General features: G+C 43.5%; 1 protein-coding gene and 1 long non-coding RNA gene across 2 annotated transcripts in view; one reads left to right on the forward strand and one right to left on the reverse strand.

The window, feature by feature from the left end:
* The window catches only part of RBM19 (RNA binding motif protein 19), a 90,648-nt gene extending 87,503 nt beyond the window's left edge, over positions 1–3,145 (reverse strand). The window contains exon 1 of the mRNA XM_040351910.1: positions 3,056–3,145. Within this exon, the coding sequence (XP_040207844.1) occupies positions 3,056–3,091 (36 nt within the window). The 5' untranslated portion in view covers positions 3,092–3,145. The remainder of the gene's footprint in view (positions 1–3,055) is intronic.
* The window catches only part of LOC120938776, a 54,234-nt gene continuing 41,142 nt past the window's right edge, over positions 3,141–16,232 (forward strand). Inside the window, exon 1 of the long non-coding RNA XR_005749225.1 lies at positions 3,141–3,221. This is a non-coding gene — a long non-coding RNA (uncharacterized LOC120938776). The remainder of the gene's footprint in view (positions 3,222–16,232) is intronic.

A 16,232-nucleotide genomic window follows, 5' to 3' on the forward strand; every position in this document is an offset into this window, starting at 1 on the left:
CCAGTTTAACCACTTTTAGCAGAGACCCTAGAGAATAAAATTGCGGTCATTCAAATATTTTATGTCACACTGTATTTGCGCAGCTGTGTTTTAAAAATACCAATTATATTTTTTACGGTAAAGTTAGCCCAATTGTTTTTGTATAATGTGAAAAATGATATCACGCCGCGAGAAAAAAATAAATAAAAAAAAAGAACCTTAACCTGGCGCACAGTTAACCTACATGTTCTGGTCACTACAAGAGACGAGCCCCCTCACTCACCTCTCTGGCAGCCTGTGTGTTCTAACTCTAGCCTAAATCTGTGTTTTCAGTATTTGACAGTTATAGGATTGTCAGATGTGTGGGTCCCCTGCCTGCGTGTCATTGCTCCTGCCTCCAACCCCTACATTACCACTGGGTTTGGCAGTGACATAGAAGTCATAGGAAGGAATCACAGCGCACAGCGAGACCCCTTTCACACGGAGGCAGTTTTCAGGTGTTTTAGCGCTAGAAATAGCGCTTTGTAAAGCACCTGAAAACTGCCTCCCATTCTCTGCAATGGGTGCTTTCATACCCAGGCAGTGCGCTTGCGGGACATTAGGAAAAGTCCTGCAAGCAGCATCTTTGGCGCGGGTTGCAGTGAATGGGCAATGAAAAGAGCTTCGGAAGCGCTGCAACAACGGAGTTTCTAACCCCTTCTTTGGGGATAAAAGCGTCTGAAAGGCGGCGGTAAAGCGCTGCTAAAACGAGCTGCGCTTTACCACGAATGCGGCCCCAGTGTGAAAGGGGTCTGAGGGAACACAGATGTCCAACACTCCCAGAAATGTTGCCAAACCTGACGGAAGCTGTAGTGCTAGAACAAAGGGGAGTTAGAAAACATGGGCCTTCAGAGAGTTGAGCTTTTACCTTGCAGGGACCTGGCAGTCTGAATTATTTACAAACATGACAGTTAAAGCGAAGTTCCACCCAAAAATGGAACTTCTGCTTTAAGTACTGGTGACCCCCTGGCATGTCATTTTTTTTGGGGGGGGGGGGGCTTGCACTGATACTAAGCATTTGCATGAGTACTCCTGCAAATATGCTCCGATACCTGAAACCGATACCTTTGCGGTGCGATTTGACACAAACAAGCGTAGGCAACAGGAGTGTGTAATGTATAGCGTGCAGGGGTCAAGAGTGAATAACGTACCGCGTGCAAGGGTGCATTTGATTTAAACATAAATGTGGTGCGATTTATGTCTGAATCACATGGGGTTTTCCCCACTGCTCCTGTGTGAACCCAGGCTTGTCATAGAAACTTCAGCTTGGGTTACAATCAAGAGCAGAGCAGGAACCCGCATGCGATTCGAACAGGAATCGCACAGCATTCTGTGAAAATCACATGCAATTCTTTGCGGTACTCAGTATCGGTGAGTACTTAACCAAAGTATTGGTACTCCTGCTCACTGGTCAAAAAACAGTACCAGTGCAACCCTACTTCTGACCCTTGCACATTCCTGACCCCTGCACGTTACACACACTTGCACTCAGTACGTTACACACTCCTGACACCATCACTCTGTACGTTACACACTCATGCACTTAGTACGTTACACACTCCTGACACCAACACTGTACATTACACACTCCTGCACGTTACACACTCCCGACACCAACACTCTGTACGTTACACACTCCTGACACCAACACTCTGTACGTTACACACTCATGCATTTTGTATGTTACACACTCCTGACAACAACACTCTGTACGTTACACACTCCTGACACCAACACTGTACGTTACACACTCCTGCACTCAGTATGTTACCCATTCCTGACTCCGGCACTCTGTACGCTACACACTCCGGACCCCCGCACTCTGTACGCTACACACTCCGGGCCCCCGCACTCTGTACGCTACACACTCCGGGCCCCCGCACTCTGTACGCTACACACTCCGGGCCCCCGCACTCTGTACGCTACACACTCCGGGCCCCCGCACTCTGTACGCTACACACTCCGGGCCCCCGCACTCTGTACGCTACACACTCCGGGCCCCCGCACTCTGTACGCTACACACTCCGGGCCCCCGCACTCTGTACGCTACACACTCCGGGCCCCCGCACTCTGTACGCTACACACTCCGGGCCCCCGCACTCTGTACGCTACACACTCCGGGCCCCCGCACTCTGTACGCTACACACTCCGGGCCCCCGCACTCTGTACGCTACACACTCCGGGCCCCCGCACTCTGTACGCTACACACTCCGGGCCCCCGCACTCTGTACGCTACACACTCCGGGCCCCCGCACTCTGTACGCTACACACTCCGGGCCCCCGCACTCTGTACGCTACACACTCCGGGCCCCCGCACTCTGTACGCTACACACTCCGGGCCCCCGCACTCTGTACGCTACACACTCCGGGCCCCCGCACTCTGTACGCTACACACTCCGGGCCCCCGCACTCTGTACGCTACACACTCCGGGCCCCCGCAATCTGTACGCTACACACTCCGGACCCCCGCAATCTGTATGTGGGTATGACAATTGAGAATGCATATCATTAGACGATTGGGCACACACATCACTGTGAAGAGGGCACAATTTGGCAACATTGCCCTGGGCACCGGATGTCTTTGTCCCAGCACAGGTTGTAATCTGTCCCTGGCTTTAGATAAACAGTACTTTAAAGTGACAGTAACATTCGCCCACTATAATGCAGATAGTACACACGTTCTCACTCAGAACGAACATTTATGTATCCAGTTACTGGTGGCATGACGTGTTAGCTGCCCTCCATCCACCTAACCCCAGGTCAGTCCTCACCCTGGTATGAACTATTGTACACTGACATCGGAAGAAAGCTAACTCGAGTTGTACATATTTATCTCAGTGTTTGCAACCTATAAAATGAATACATCGGGATAATACATCGACCCACACAGCTAAAACGATGTGCCGAGCACAGGAATAAGACTGAAGTGAGCAGACAGGGGCCAGCGTGCAGCCGGTGTATAAAAGCCTGGAACACAGTGCTCGGTCACATCGCTGCGACAGAGATCGTTCTAACCAATCACAGCTGTAATACATACCCCGTTAGGGAGATTCTTTATAATTAATCGTGACATCTTAATGGAGATTGCTGAACACCCTAACTAGCTTCACGTTGTGTTACTGGGCGCCGCCATCTTGGTGAGGATCACGTGGACGACTGTTTGCGCGCGCAGCACTTGTGTTTGGCTCGGAGATAAAGCGGAGGTGATGTGTGCAGCGGTGCAGTCATATATTGTACTATAATGAAATAAACACTGGGCACGGCCATCCCCACCCGCTTCATGACAAGTAATATAATGGCAATTACTTCAGGGGGGCATCCCTATGATATGACTCTAATTCCTCATATTTGCTAAAATGTTTTTAGTAATGTGATTTATTGGAAGTTGGCATTAGCTGTAATATCAGGAAATAATGGTGGCCTATGGGAAATTGATGTTGTTATCCTCTCCAAGGTAATTTGCCTAATTTTTCTATTTTTGTGGGTGGGTGCTCGCTCCTACTACCCGGTGGATCACCACAGGGATCACTGGAAGTTCTTATCCCCCCAGAACCCTTTGGGACACATTAGACCAATCACAAAGCGCAGCATGACTTGTGCATGTGCAGCTGCAAGGAATCACAGCTGACTGCCCACAATAAACATTCCAGGGACCCAAAAACCGTTCGGGTGAGCACTGTACTGGACCCCTGGGACAGGTAAGTGTCCTTTTAACCTAGGTTCGCACTGGTGTGTGGAAAACGCTGCATGTGATTCGCACAGGAAGCGCACTGCATTCCTGTGCACATCACATGCGGCGACTGTGTGGTGAGATTTGAGAAATACGTTTTGCATGGCTCATATCGCATCCGCACCAAAAAGGTGCAGGACCCCCTTTTTTTTTCCTCTAGGGTCTGAGAGCGCTGAGTAGGGTTGCCACCTGTCCAGGTTTTGAATCATTTGTCCGGGTTTCAGTCCACCTGGCTGAGGAATGTGATTTGAAACAAGGCCTGACAGGAGAGTTAGGGAAGAACTATGTGCGCTGCAATACTATTCTCAATGAAGTTCCCAAACGTGTCCCAGGTCTGTTACAATCCTGTAGTGTATATTTAAAAAAATAAAATTGCAGTGCGCCGCTAAAGTGTTTGGGTTTGGCTTGGGGAAAAGGTGGCTACCCTAGCGCTGAGCGATAACGTCACCCATAAGCTTACTATGAGTCATCTGTTGTCAGTTGCCCCTCATCTACAGTGAAGCAGACAAGGGGACCCGATCATGTGACCAGACGGGCGCAGCCTCAGAATAGGTAAGTATAGACATCTTTCCTTTGACAGGACAGATAGAATAAGCTTAGAATGGGGGTGGAAGCAGATTTAGGAATAGTTAGTATTTGTCTGAACTTCCACTTTAACTCTTTCATGCCTAAGCCTATTTATGACATTTGGTGTTTACAAGTTAAAATCCATATTTTTTTGCTAGAAAATTACTTAGAACCCCCAAACGTTATATATTTTTTTTAGCAGAGAATCTAGAGAATAAAATGGTGATTGTTGCAATATTTTATGTCTCGCGGTATTTGTGCGGCGGTGTTTCAAACGCAACTTTTTGGGAAAAATGTAATTTCATGAATTAAAAAAATGGAAAAGTAAAGTTAGCCCAATTTTTTTGCATAATATGAAAGATGATGTTACGCCGAGTAAATAGATACCAAGCATGTCACGCTTTATAATTGCACGCACTCGTGGAATGGCGACAAACTACGGTAACTAAAAATCTCCATAGGCGACGCTTTAAACTTTTTTTTACCGTTACCAGGTTAGAGTTACAGAGGAGGTCTAGTACTAGAATTATTTCTCTCACTCTGACGATCACGGCGATACCTCAGATGTGTGATTTGATCACCATTTTCATACGGGCGCGACTTCCGTATGCCCCTCAGGCTTTCACAATGGAGAAACAGCAGCCACTGTTTAAGGTCGGTTTGGAGGCGCTATTTTTAGCGCAATAGCGCCTGCAAACCGTCCCAGTGTGAAAGGTGTCTTATAAATTTAAAAAGCCAATATAAAGGAATAGTAGTGGTAAAAAAAGTACTTGTGGATTTACCGAATCTTGTTTTTTTGTATCATTATCCTTTAAGGGGGTGTGGCTGGGGGTGTGTCCTATACCTGCATACTTTTGCTGGTAGGTGTCCCTCATTCCCGTCTCAAAAAGTTGGGAGGTGTGCTTTGCAGTACATGGCAACTCAGTGACCTATTTTTAGCAGGCCTAATGTCATGAATGCAGCTGTACCTATAGCTATGAAGATACAACTTTTAAGGAATTCAGTCTACAAAGATACCTTAGGGGAGCTTCAGGCTGTGATATCGGGGGGCAAATGATAAAATAAATGGTATATTTGACAGTTTATACCTTCAGCTCTGTATTAAGGCATTCTGTTATTTTTAGCTTTCCCTACAGGTTCACTTATTAAATGTGCAGCTGACGCGTTTCACACCAAACTTTAGTGCTTATTCATAGCTTGGTAAGCTATGAATAAGAACTAATGTTTGGTGTGAAACGCGTCAGCTTTTTACCCCGTCTGCTGTGGCATGCTTTTTGTGTGTGTGTGTTTTTTTTTTACATTTTAAAATAAAAGCAATTTCTTTTTGGAGTACGGCTGTCCAGAAAGTTTTTCCTTCATTTTGCATCATTCCATGCATTGCCAGCACCCGTGGCTTTGGATCAGGTGAGGAGACTTTCTGATTAGTATCCTAGAGCGGTGATTTCTTTTTTTGAAAATGAGAAAGTGCTTTAACATACGTAATTCCCTTTTGGGAAAAACAAACAAGATTGTAAGGTGTGCAATGGAAACAAAAATAAGTCCGCACATACAGTATGAGGCTGGATTCACACTTATGCAGTTTTAGTGCATTTTGCAGATTTGCACTACAGTCCATTTTACATGATTTCCTATGAACACGTTCTGTAGTGCAAAATGCAAAAAGCACCAAAAATGCCTAGGTGTGAATCCAGCCTTATACTGTATGTGTGGATACATCTTTAAGGCCCGTACACACGACAGAGTTTCTCGGCAGAATTCAGCCAGAAACTCGATCGGAGCCGTATTCTGCCGAGAAAACCGGTCGTGTGTACACTTTTCGCCGAGGAAACCAACGAGGATCTCGTCGGGCCAAAAAGTGAACATGTTCTCTATTTCCTCGTTAGTCAATGGGGAAACTTGGCTCGCCGAGATCCTCGGCAGCTTCACAAGGAACTCGACGAGCAAAACGATGTGTTTTGCCCGTCGAGTTTCTCGGACGTGTGTATGGGGCCTGAGACCTGGTTCACACCTATGCATTTTTTAGTGCGTTTTCAGTTTTGCAGAAATGCACTACAGTCCATTTAACATGGTTTCCTGTGGATGTAGTTCACATCTGTGCATTTCATGGAAAGGGCCAGGGACTTTTTCCTGGTTTTTGGTTCCATAGACTTCAATGGATCAAAAATGTGTATTGAAAAACGCAAAATGCATCTGGAATATGCAAACTGCAACCTGCCTAGGTGTGAATCAGGCCGTAGGCTATGTTTACACATGCAGCTGACTTTGCTGCCACTCTGAAATGTGATCCATGGGGGATCCCTTTTCAGAAGCATTTGACAGGTGGTAAGGTGATATGTCATCCTTAGCCACTTGCTTTAACCTTGTAAATGCTGCACCACTATGTCGCAACCATGTACATTGCTTGCCGTGGTTGTGGTGTGGCCCTATTCCAATTGAATGGGTCATGATCAGCAAGGTTTACTACCTGACGAAAGCGAGAGGCAACATAATTGGCTGTGGCATGTGCACAACCCCACCTGGCATCCTTTTGTAGCCTAGAGTATTTTTTTTTATGACAGAGCGATAAGTCAGGTTTTTATTACTACCTCTGCCCCTGTTAGGGGGATTCACCCTCTCTATTAGTCTACTTTACCATTATCAATGAACGTGAAAGTAAAACAGGTGACAGATGACAAAACAAAACCCGACAGGGGTAATAACCCTCCCTTAGTCTATCTATCCAATATGGGGGGGGGGGGAGTTTTTGCCTATAGTAATAATACTTTAAGGGGGGCAGTCAGTGGACAGTTGAAAAACAGCTGATTATGCCTCCCCCCGACCGCAAGTGTAAAGAAGCCCTTAGTCACCCATGAGCTCTGTAATTATTAGTGCTGGTGGAAAGAAGTGGTTGAGATTAGTGTTGAGCAGAATATGCCATATTCGATTTCGCGATATATCTCGAATATATATTCGAATATTCGAGATATATTCGCTAAATTCGAATATTCGTGATATTTTATCGAAATTAATTGAATGCGATTTTTCGCTATTGCGAATGCGAAAATAATTGCGATTTTTTTAATAACTGCGGTAGGAGCGCTCTGATTGGCTTAGAATATTCGTGATATTTTATCGAAATATCGCAACATGCGAATGCGATATTTATTGCGGAATTTCGAGATATGCTGGAGGAGCGCTCTGATTGGCTTAGAATATTCGTGATATTTTATCGAAATATCGCAACATGCGAATGCGATATTTATTGCGGAATTTCGAGATATGCTGGAGGAGCGCTCTGATTGGCTCAGAATATTCGTGATATTTTATCGAAATATCGCAACATGCGAATGCGATATTTATTGCGGAATTTCGAGATATGCTGGAGGAGCGCTCTGATTGGCTCAGAATATTCGTGATATTTTATCGAAATATCGCAACATGCGAATGCGATATTTATTGCGCAATTTCGAGATATGCTGGAGGAGCGCTCTGATTGGCTCAGAATATTCCTGATATTTTATCGAAATATCGCAACATGCGAATGCGAAATTTATTGCAGATATTTCGAAAACTGCTGTAGCAGCACTCTGAAATCGAATATGTATGATATTTTAACCAAAATACATATTGCGATTGCGATTTTTCGATCGCGCATGCGCAATTGCGCGAACAACACGCGACCATTTCCTGGAGCCTTGCCAGTTTCCAACTTATGATCGCAGCGCAATCACACAGCAACATGGTTGGAAGCAATTTCACTAAGTCTGAGGAAAAGTTGCTGATTTGTGTAAGTATTTTGACCACTGTTATTTCATCATCTTCAACTGCATTTTAGTCTAGTTTAAAAGTTAGTATATATGATCAGATATTAGTATTTCACAAAAATGTGTCTCCTGCTTTTACAAAACTACAAGTCCCAGCATGCCTGGACAGCTGCAGACACCCTGGTTGGCAAATGTGTATTTAGGCACTTTTCCTTGTTATTTAGCATAATGAATTTAACATTTTATTGGACATAGGACGTATGCGAACGTCCTGACTTCAGTGTCCTCAAGGCCCAAGGACGTTCGAATACATATTGCCCTTTAGATGTTGCAGAACTACAACTTCCAGCATGCCTGGGAATGCTGGCACTTCTAGTATTGTAAGTTCTGCAGGCCCACATTTTTCAGGCCTTTATGCACGGGTCTCTAAACTGTGGCACCCTAGATGCAGCAAAAGTAAAATTCTTAGCATGCACTGACAGACCGTGGCTGATGGGAGTAGTAGTTTTGCAACAGCTGGAGGTGGACTGGTCTTGAAACCCAGAGTTAGGTAACAAACCCGTAGTGTTTTGCAACCATTCTGCCTCCAGCTGGTTATTTTCTGTTGAAAAGCCTGTGGCGTGCAAAACACAACCCAAAAACTCCACCCGGTGCAAGGAAAAATTTGCACACACCTAAAGAGTGACATCACAAAAAACTGCGACGGTTGCATACGTCAGTGGTCCTCCGAAAAGGTCCCGTCTCTGACCCCCCGGGGCGTTAGGCTCCTAGGCTCCTGACAGGGAAAAGAGTTACTGTGGTCCATACAGCCGAAGCCATATGGACCCATCTCGGTCCAAGCAGCGCAATCAACACGCGAACAACACGCGACCATTTCCTGGAGCCTTGCCAGTTTCCAACTTATGATCGCAGCGCAATCACACAGCAACATGGTTGGAAGCAATTTCACTAAGTCTGAGGAAAAGTTGCTGATTTGTGTAAGTATTTTGACCACTGTTATTTCATCATCTTCAACTGCATTTAAGTCTAGTTTAAAAGTTAGTATATATGATCAGATATTAGTATTTAACCAAAAATGTGTCTCCTGCTTTTACAAAACTACAAGTCCCAGCCCAGCCCAGCATTTTAGTCTAGTTTAAAAGTTAGTATATATGATCATATATTAGTATTTCACAAAAAATGTGTCTCCTGCTTTTACAAAACTACAAGTCCCAGCATGCCTGGACAGCTGCAGACACCCTGGTTGGCAAATGTGTATTTAGGCACTTTTCCTTGTTATTTAGCATAATGAATTTAAAATTTTTTTGGACATAGGACGTATGCGAACGTCCTGACTTCAGTGTCCTCAAGGCCCAAGGACGTTCGAATACATATTGCCCTTTAGATGTTGCAGAACTACAACTTCCAGCATGCCTGGGAATGCTGGCACTTCTAGTATTGTAAGTTCTGCAGGCCCCCATTTTTCAGGCCTTTATGCACAGGTCTCTAAACTGTGGCACCCTAAATGCAGCAAAAGTAAAATTCTTAGCATGCACTGACAGACCGTGGCTGATGGGAGTAGTAGTTTTGCAACAGCTGGAGGTGGACTGGTCTTGAAACCCAGAGTTAAGTAACAAACACGTAGTGTTTTGCAACCATTCTGCCTCCAGCTGTTTTTTTCCTGTTGAAAAGCCTGTGGCGTGCAAAACACAACCCAAAAACTCCACCCGGATGCAGTGAAAAATGTGCACACACCTAAAGAGTGACATCACAAAAAACTGCGACGGGTACATACGTCAGTGGTCCTCCGAAAAAGGTCCCGTCTCTGACCCCCCGGGGCGTTAGGCTCCTGACAGGGAAAAGAGTTAGCAACGCATATCTCCCCTATACGTGTATCCTGTGTTGTTAATAATATATTCATAATTATGCAAATGATAATGGCTGCTATATTTATGCAAAAAAGGTGGCGACCGAAATGGCAGGATATAAAATCTTTCATGTTACCCCTGTCATTGATTAATAAGGCGAGAATGCTTCCAATTGTTGAATAGCATACATTTACGTCATATATCCATAAGGCTGTCAACAGAAGTATTACAATATACTTTGTTCTTCATCTTGCAGAAGTTCCTGGAAACAGGATACGATGAGCTGCGGAGGCAGCCACAGAAAAGGGCTGTGGTCAGCGCCCTAATCGCTGACTTTGGCGGCCAACATGACCACAAGGCCATTGTTAAGAAGTGGTCTGACCTGAAGAGGCGCCAAATGGTTCATGTCAGACGTCTTCGGGCTAAATATCATCCAGGTAAGTTATTGTTGAGAGTTATGTTTTTTTTTAAAAAAGTGTATTTTGTGCGTGAACTCGAAAGAGAGAGGAGCCGGCCTGCAGGAGTTGGGAGGCCTCCCCCAGAGGCAATCTGCCACCTTTCTCCATGCCCCGGTTGGCAATGGCGGGTGTGAGGGGGTCCTCCCAACCCAACCTCGCATAGCACACCCACCAGGGGCGGGGCTGAGACCACCAAACTCAATTCACAGGTAGCCGAGAGCGGGATCCGAACCCCTAGCTGCAGAGGTGAATCAGTTGTCAGTGCAGTGGCAATCGCGTGGAGCCACCGCAGCTCCTTTGGTGACAGTTATGTAAGGTCATATGTAATTCATGTAAGGTCAGATGTTGTTAACCAAGATGCCATGTTGTGCTAACATATATCACCACCGGCCAAGGTATTCATAGTACTGTTGAAAAAAGACATGGGGCAGCAGACAGGAACACAGAAGTTATGTGGGAACATAATTTTCCCATTGCTTTGCATGGGACTTTAAAGAAAAACCCCGACCATGGCAAGTGGGGGTGGGTAAGGTTTAAACCACCTATCCTATGTTTGTGGCTGACATATAAGTAACCTGTGTGCCAAGTTTCATATAAATATCTTTAGCCGTTTGTACGTGATGCTGGAACATACATACATACATACATACATACATACATTTATGCACACACACACGTTGAGTTTTATATATATAGATTACCACTAAATTCCTGTGTTAGGAGTGGGGTTGTTATAGTAATCCCGTGTGCTCCATCAGGCCCTTTTTTTAACATGAGATGGTCTGAACAAAACAAAGGAGACAAAAACAGCTCATTTTAACATGGTTGCATCCCAGCTCACGCTCAGTCCCCTGTAGTGCCCACAAGACCCTTTAATATAACATTGTCCCATTGGTTAACTGTCTATATAAATCAATTTGTATTCATATACAATACAGCACAGTACACAGAATTTGCATACGTCATTAGAAAACATTTTTATAATATATGAACATTGTGTTATTATAGGAGCTCCAATGCCAGTTGTCCGCGCCAAGCGCAGAAGGCGCCAGGCCGATGAGGAGGAGGAGGATGCGGCAGAGGAGGATGCGGCAGAGGAGGAGATGCATGAGGAGGAGCAGCCAGGGCCCTCCCACTCCCCAACCCCAGCTCCTGTTGAGGAGCAAGCTGAGGAGCTTCCCCCCCCCACCACCCCAACTTCTCAAGCAGAAGATCAGGAGGAAGAGAGCGGTCCTGTGAGCCTCATTCAGGAAGGTAAATATGTGCACAATGATTAATAACATTTCAACAACAAAATGTAGATATAAAAATGGACAACATATAAAGCGCACCTGTCAGATTGTAGAACCATAATATGGTATTGATGCTAGAAGTATACAGGTAGTGCATAATTATTAGGCAAGTTGTATTTTTTGAGGATTCATTTTATTATTGAACAACAACCATGTTCTCAATGAACCCCAAAAACTCATTAATATCAAAGCTGAATTTTTTTGGAAGTAGTTTTTAGTTTGTTTTTAGTGTTAGTTATTTTCGGGGGATATCTGTGTGTGCAGGTGACTACTATTACTGTGCAGAATTATTAGGCAACTTAACCAAAAAATAAATAGATAGCCATTTCAATGATTTATTTTTAACAGTGAAACCAATATAACATCTCAACATTCACAAATACACATTTCTGACATTTAAAAACAAAACAAAAACAAATCAGTGACCAATATAGCCACCTTTCTTTGCAAGGACACTCAAAAGCCTGACATCCATGGATTCTGTCAGTGTTTTGATCTGTTCACCATCAACATTGCGTGCAGCAGCAACCACAGCCTGCCAGACACTGTTCAGAGAGGTGTACTGTTTTCCCTCCTTGTAAATCCCACATTTGATGATGGACCACAGGTTCTCAATGGGGTTCAGATCAGGTGAACAAGGAGGCCATGTCATTACTTTTTTTTATTTAATACCCTTTCTTGCCAGCCACGATGTGGAGTACTTTGACACGTGTGATGGAGCATTGTCCTGCATGAAAATCATGTTTTTCTTGAAGGATGGTGACTTTTTCCTGTACCACTGCTTGAAGAAGGTCTCTTCCATAATCTGGCAGTAGGACTGGGAGTTGAGCTTGACTCCATCCTCAATCCGAAAAGGCCCCACAAGCTCATCTTTGATGATACCAGCCCAAACCAGTACTCCACCACCACCTTGCTGGCGTCTGAGTTGGACTGGAGCTCCCTGCCCTTTACCAATCCAGCCACGGGCTCTTCCATCTGGCCCATCAAGACTCACTCTCATTTCAGCAGTCCATAAAACCTTAGAAAAATCTTTCTTGAGATATTTATTGGCACAGTCTTGACGTTGCAGCTTGTGTGTCTTGTTCAGTGGTCATCGTCTTTCAGCCTTTCTTACCTTGGCCATGTCTCTGGGTATTGCACACCTTGTGCTTTTGGGCACCCCAGTGATGTTGCAGCTCTGAAATATGGCCAATCTTGTGGCAAGTGGCATCTTGGCAGCTGCACGCTTAACTTTTCTCAGTTCATGGGCAGTTATTTTGCACCTTTGTTTTTCCACACGCTTCTTTTGTTTGATGATCACGCTTCAGAAGCTTTGCAACTTTAAGAGTGCTGCATCCCTCTGCTAGATATCTCTCTATTTTGGACTTTTCAGAGTCTGTCAAATCCTTCTTTTGGCCAATTTTGCCAAAGAAAAGGAAATTGACTAATAATTATGCACACCTGATATAGAGTGTTGATGTCATTAGACCACACACCTTCTCATTACAGAGATGTACATTACCTAATATGCCTAATCTGTAGTAGGCTTTCGAGCCTATACAGCTTGGAGTAAGACAACATGCATAAAGAGGATGATGTGGTCCAAATACTCATTTGCCTAATAATTCTGCACTCCCGGGATGTGTTAGACACATAACAAGTGTATACACATGATAATGATTGATTAATAAGCAAAAAAAAATATTTATTTATTTGGTAACGTTATTTGAAATCCAAATGTTTTTTTATTATATCCTAAAAGCATCAAGAGATCTGAGGAGGCAAAATATACTCATCGAAAAGACGCACCAGAAGATCCTTCAGAACCAGCGGAAGATGAGCTACCTCAACCAACAAAATGCTCTGCTAGAGCAGCAGCTATCGGGTCAGATTGCGGAAATGCACCGCATTCAGAAACGGATTGAGAGCTATATTTAAATTTATTTTTGTATTAAAAAAACTTATTTTTTGGAAATGTTTCATTTCTTTTTGAGATAGAGTTGTAGGTTTTTCAACACATCTAACTTCACATCAAACAAATCAACATCAACACATTTAACTTCATAATAAGCAAAAACATTTTATACTATTATTTTATTTAACATTAACCTAGGACAAACTAAAGCACACGACACAGACACGACGAACACAAAATAAACTGTTGAAAAATGAACATAACAAAAGCAACAATATATATATATATACAAAGAGAGAGAGAGGGAGAGCAAGAAAGAGAGAGAATGCAGATGAGCTCTTGCAGTCAGCCCAATGGTTGCAGTATAAATGCCGCAAAACAGGGTTTAACATAAGGTTCATTGTTATAGTTACACTTGCTGTTTAGATCCGGTCTGGTAGTCCGGTCTGGTAGCTTGTAGCGGAGGCTGTTGGTGGATCCGCTGTGCCAGAAAGGTCATGAAGCTTTACTCAGCATGGAGGCAGCAGCAGGAGTATTAAAATATAATATAACTAGACAATGCATTTCCTGAGGAAAATGCGAGTGGGAATGCTGAATAGCTTAATTGGTGAGCCCCTTGCCAAAGACATTCACCATAACCACTACACTATCTTTAGGACACACAGCTTCTTTCTCTATCTGCAAAGTATAGAGTATGCTGACTTCCTGGTCGCCCCTCCCCCCTCAATAGGTTTCCCCTCCCCCCCAGGTCAGTGAGGAGGAATATTGCACTGAGGTCAGGAAAGTTATTTATGGAAAGAAATAACATTACAAACGCTTTTAATTCACAGATCTAATACATGATTTAAGCCTCCAAACAAAGCTTAATAAATCCTCAAACGTACATGCAATTGATACAACGACTACACCGTTTGAAATACACGGCCCTTGTAAACGCATCGATATGAAATTTATGTAGATAAACTTAAAAATGTGGCCATGTCTGCGATTTAGAAAAGAGCGTCTTTGTGAGTTCTGCAGCAACATTTTTTAGATAATTTCACATGAGAGTCTATGAGACATAATTTCTGGCTGTTGCTCCAATAATTAAAACTAAAATACGTATCGCAGAATTGGTCACATTGCCATAAACCAGACAAGCATAGCTACGTTTTGATATAAAAATTGTGTATGAAAAGTAGATCTTGTGGGCGTGAGACCAATTTGTTTCCCCTTTTTGTAAAGATATTTTTAATTACAAAGATCTCCAATGTTAAGGTCACATGACAGACTCTAAATCCCCTCCATAGGATTACATTATAACCTATTGCATTTTTGTGAAAAATTCGCAAAACGTAAATTGCGTTTTCACCAAAAAATTGTAAACGATAACGATCTGAAAAGTCATAGCCGGATAGCTAAATATTTTGTGACCGCTTTAAAGGTTTTTCAGTGTCTGTAAGTGAAAGTATGAAGTAGCTGAAACTTTTGGCATGGCATGTGAATTCAAAGGGGAAAAGGATGTTCTCATTGACTTCAATGTTTAAAAAAAGGGTCTAAAAGCTTAAAATTCATAAAAGTGTAAAAAGTAGAAAAAAACTTGAAGAAGTCCCATCATTAGCTGAACGAGACGAACATTTTTACAGTTGAATGGTCTCAATAGCTGAAAGTATGCCGAAGTTACGCAGAACCAAAAAACGTAAGGAATAATAAGATTACTAAATTTACGGATATCAATACTGGAAATGTTTATTAAAGCATTCACACTAATTAAGATTAATACATTTACGGGTATCCATACTAGGAATGCTTATTAAAGCATTCCCACTAAGTATCACACAGGCATGATTTACAAGCAGTAGTGGTAATAGTAATACATAGCATAAAAACACTTGGGGAATACTTTACAGCATCAGTAGTGGTCATAGTAGTCAATAGTGTACCAAAAAATTGGGACACAGGTGTCTTGACTGAGCTGTAATAGTAGTAGTAGACATTGACAATACAGTGTCAAATCACTCGGGCAAGAGGTGCCATGATGAACAGCAGTCTTAATAAGAGTATATAGGGTGTGAAATAACTGATGACATAGGTGTATTGACTGGGCAGCAGCAGCAGAAGCAGCAGTAGTATTAACAGTAGTAGTTGATACAGAGTCATATCACATGGGCAGGAGGTGCCATGATGAACAGCAGTAGGAATAGGAGTATATAGAGTGTCAAATAACTGCTGACATAGGTGTCTTGACTGGGCAGCAGCAGCAGAAGCAGCAGTAGTATTAACAGTAGTAGTTGATACAGAGTCATATCACATGGGCAGGAGGTGCCATGATGAACAGCAGTAGGAATAGGAGTATATAGAGTGTCAAATAACTGCTGACATAGGTGTCTTGACTGGGCAGCAGCAGCAGAAGCAGCAGTAGTATTAACAGTAGTAGTTGATACAGAGTCATATCACATGGGCAGGAGGTGCCATGATGAACAGCAGTAGGAATAGGAGTATATAGAGTGTCAAATAACTGCTGACATAGGTGTATTGACTGGGCAGCAGCAGCAGAAGCAGCAGTAGTATTAACAGTAGTAGTTGATACAGAGTCATATCACATGGGCAGGAGGTGCCATGATGAACAGCAGTAGGAATAGGAGTATATAGAGTGTCAAATAACTGCTGACATAGGTGTATTGACTGGGCAGCAGCAGCAGAA

Source organism: Rana temporaria, chromosome 1 (genome assembly GCF_905171775.1).
Source record: "Rana temporaria chromosome 1, aRanTem1.1, whole genome shotgun sequence".
Classification (NCBI taxonomy): Eukaryota; Metazoa; Chordata; class Amphibia; order Anura; family Ranidae; genus Rana; species Rana temporaria.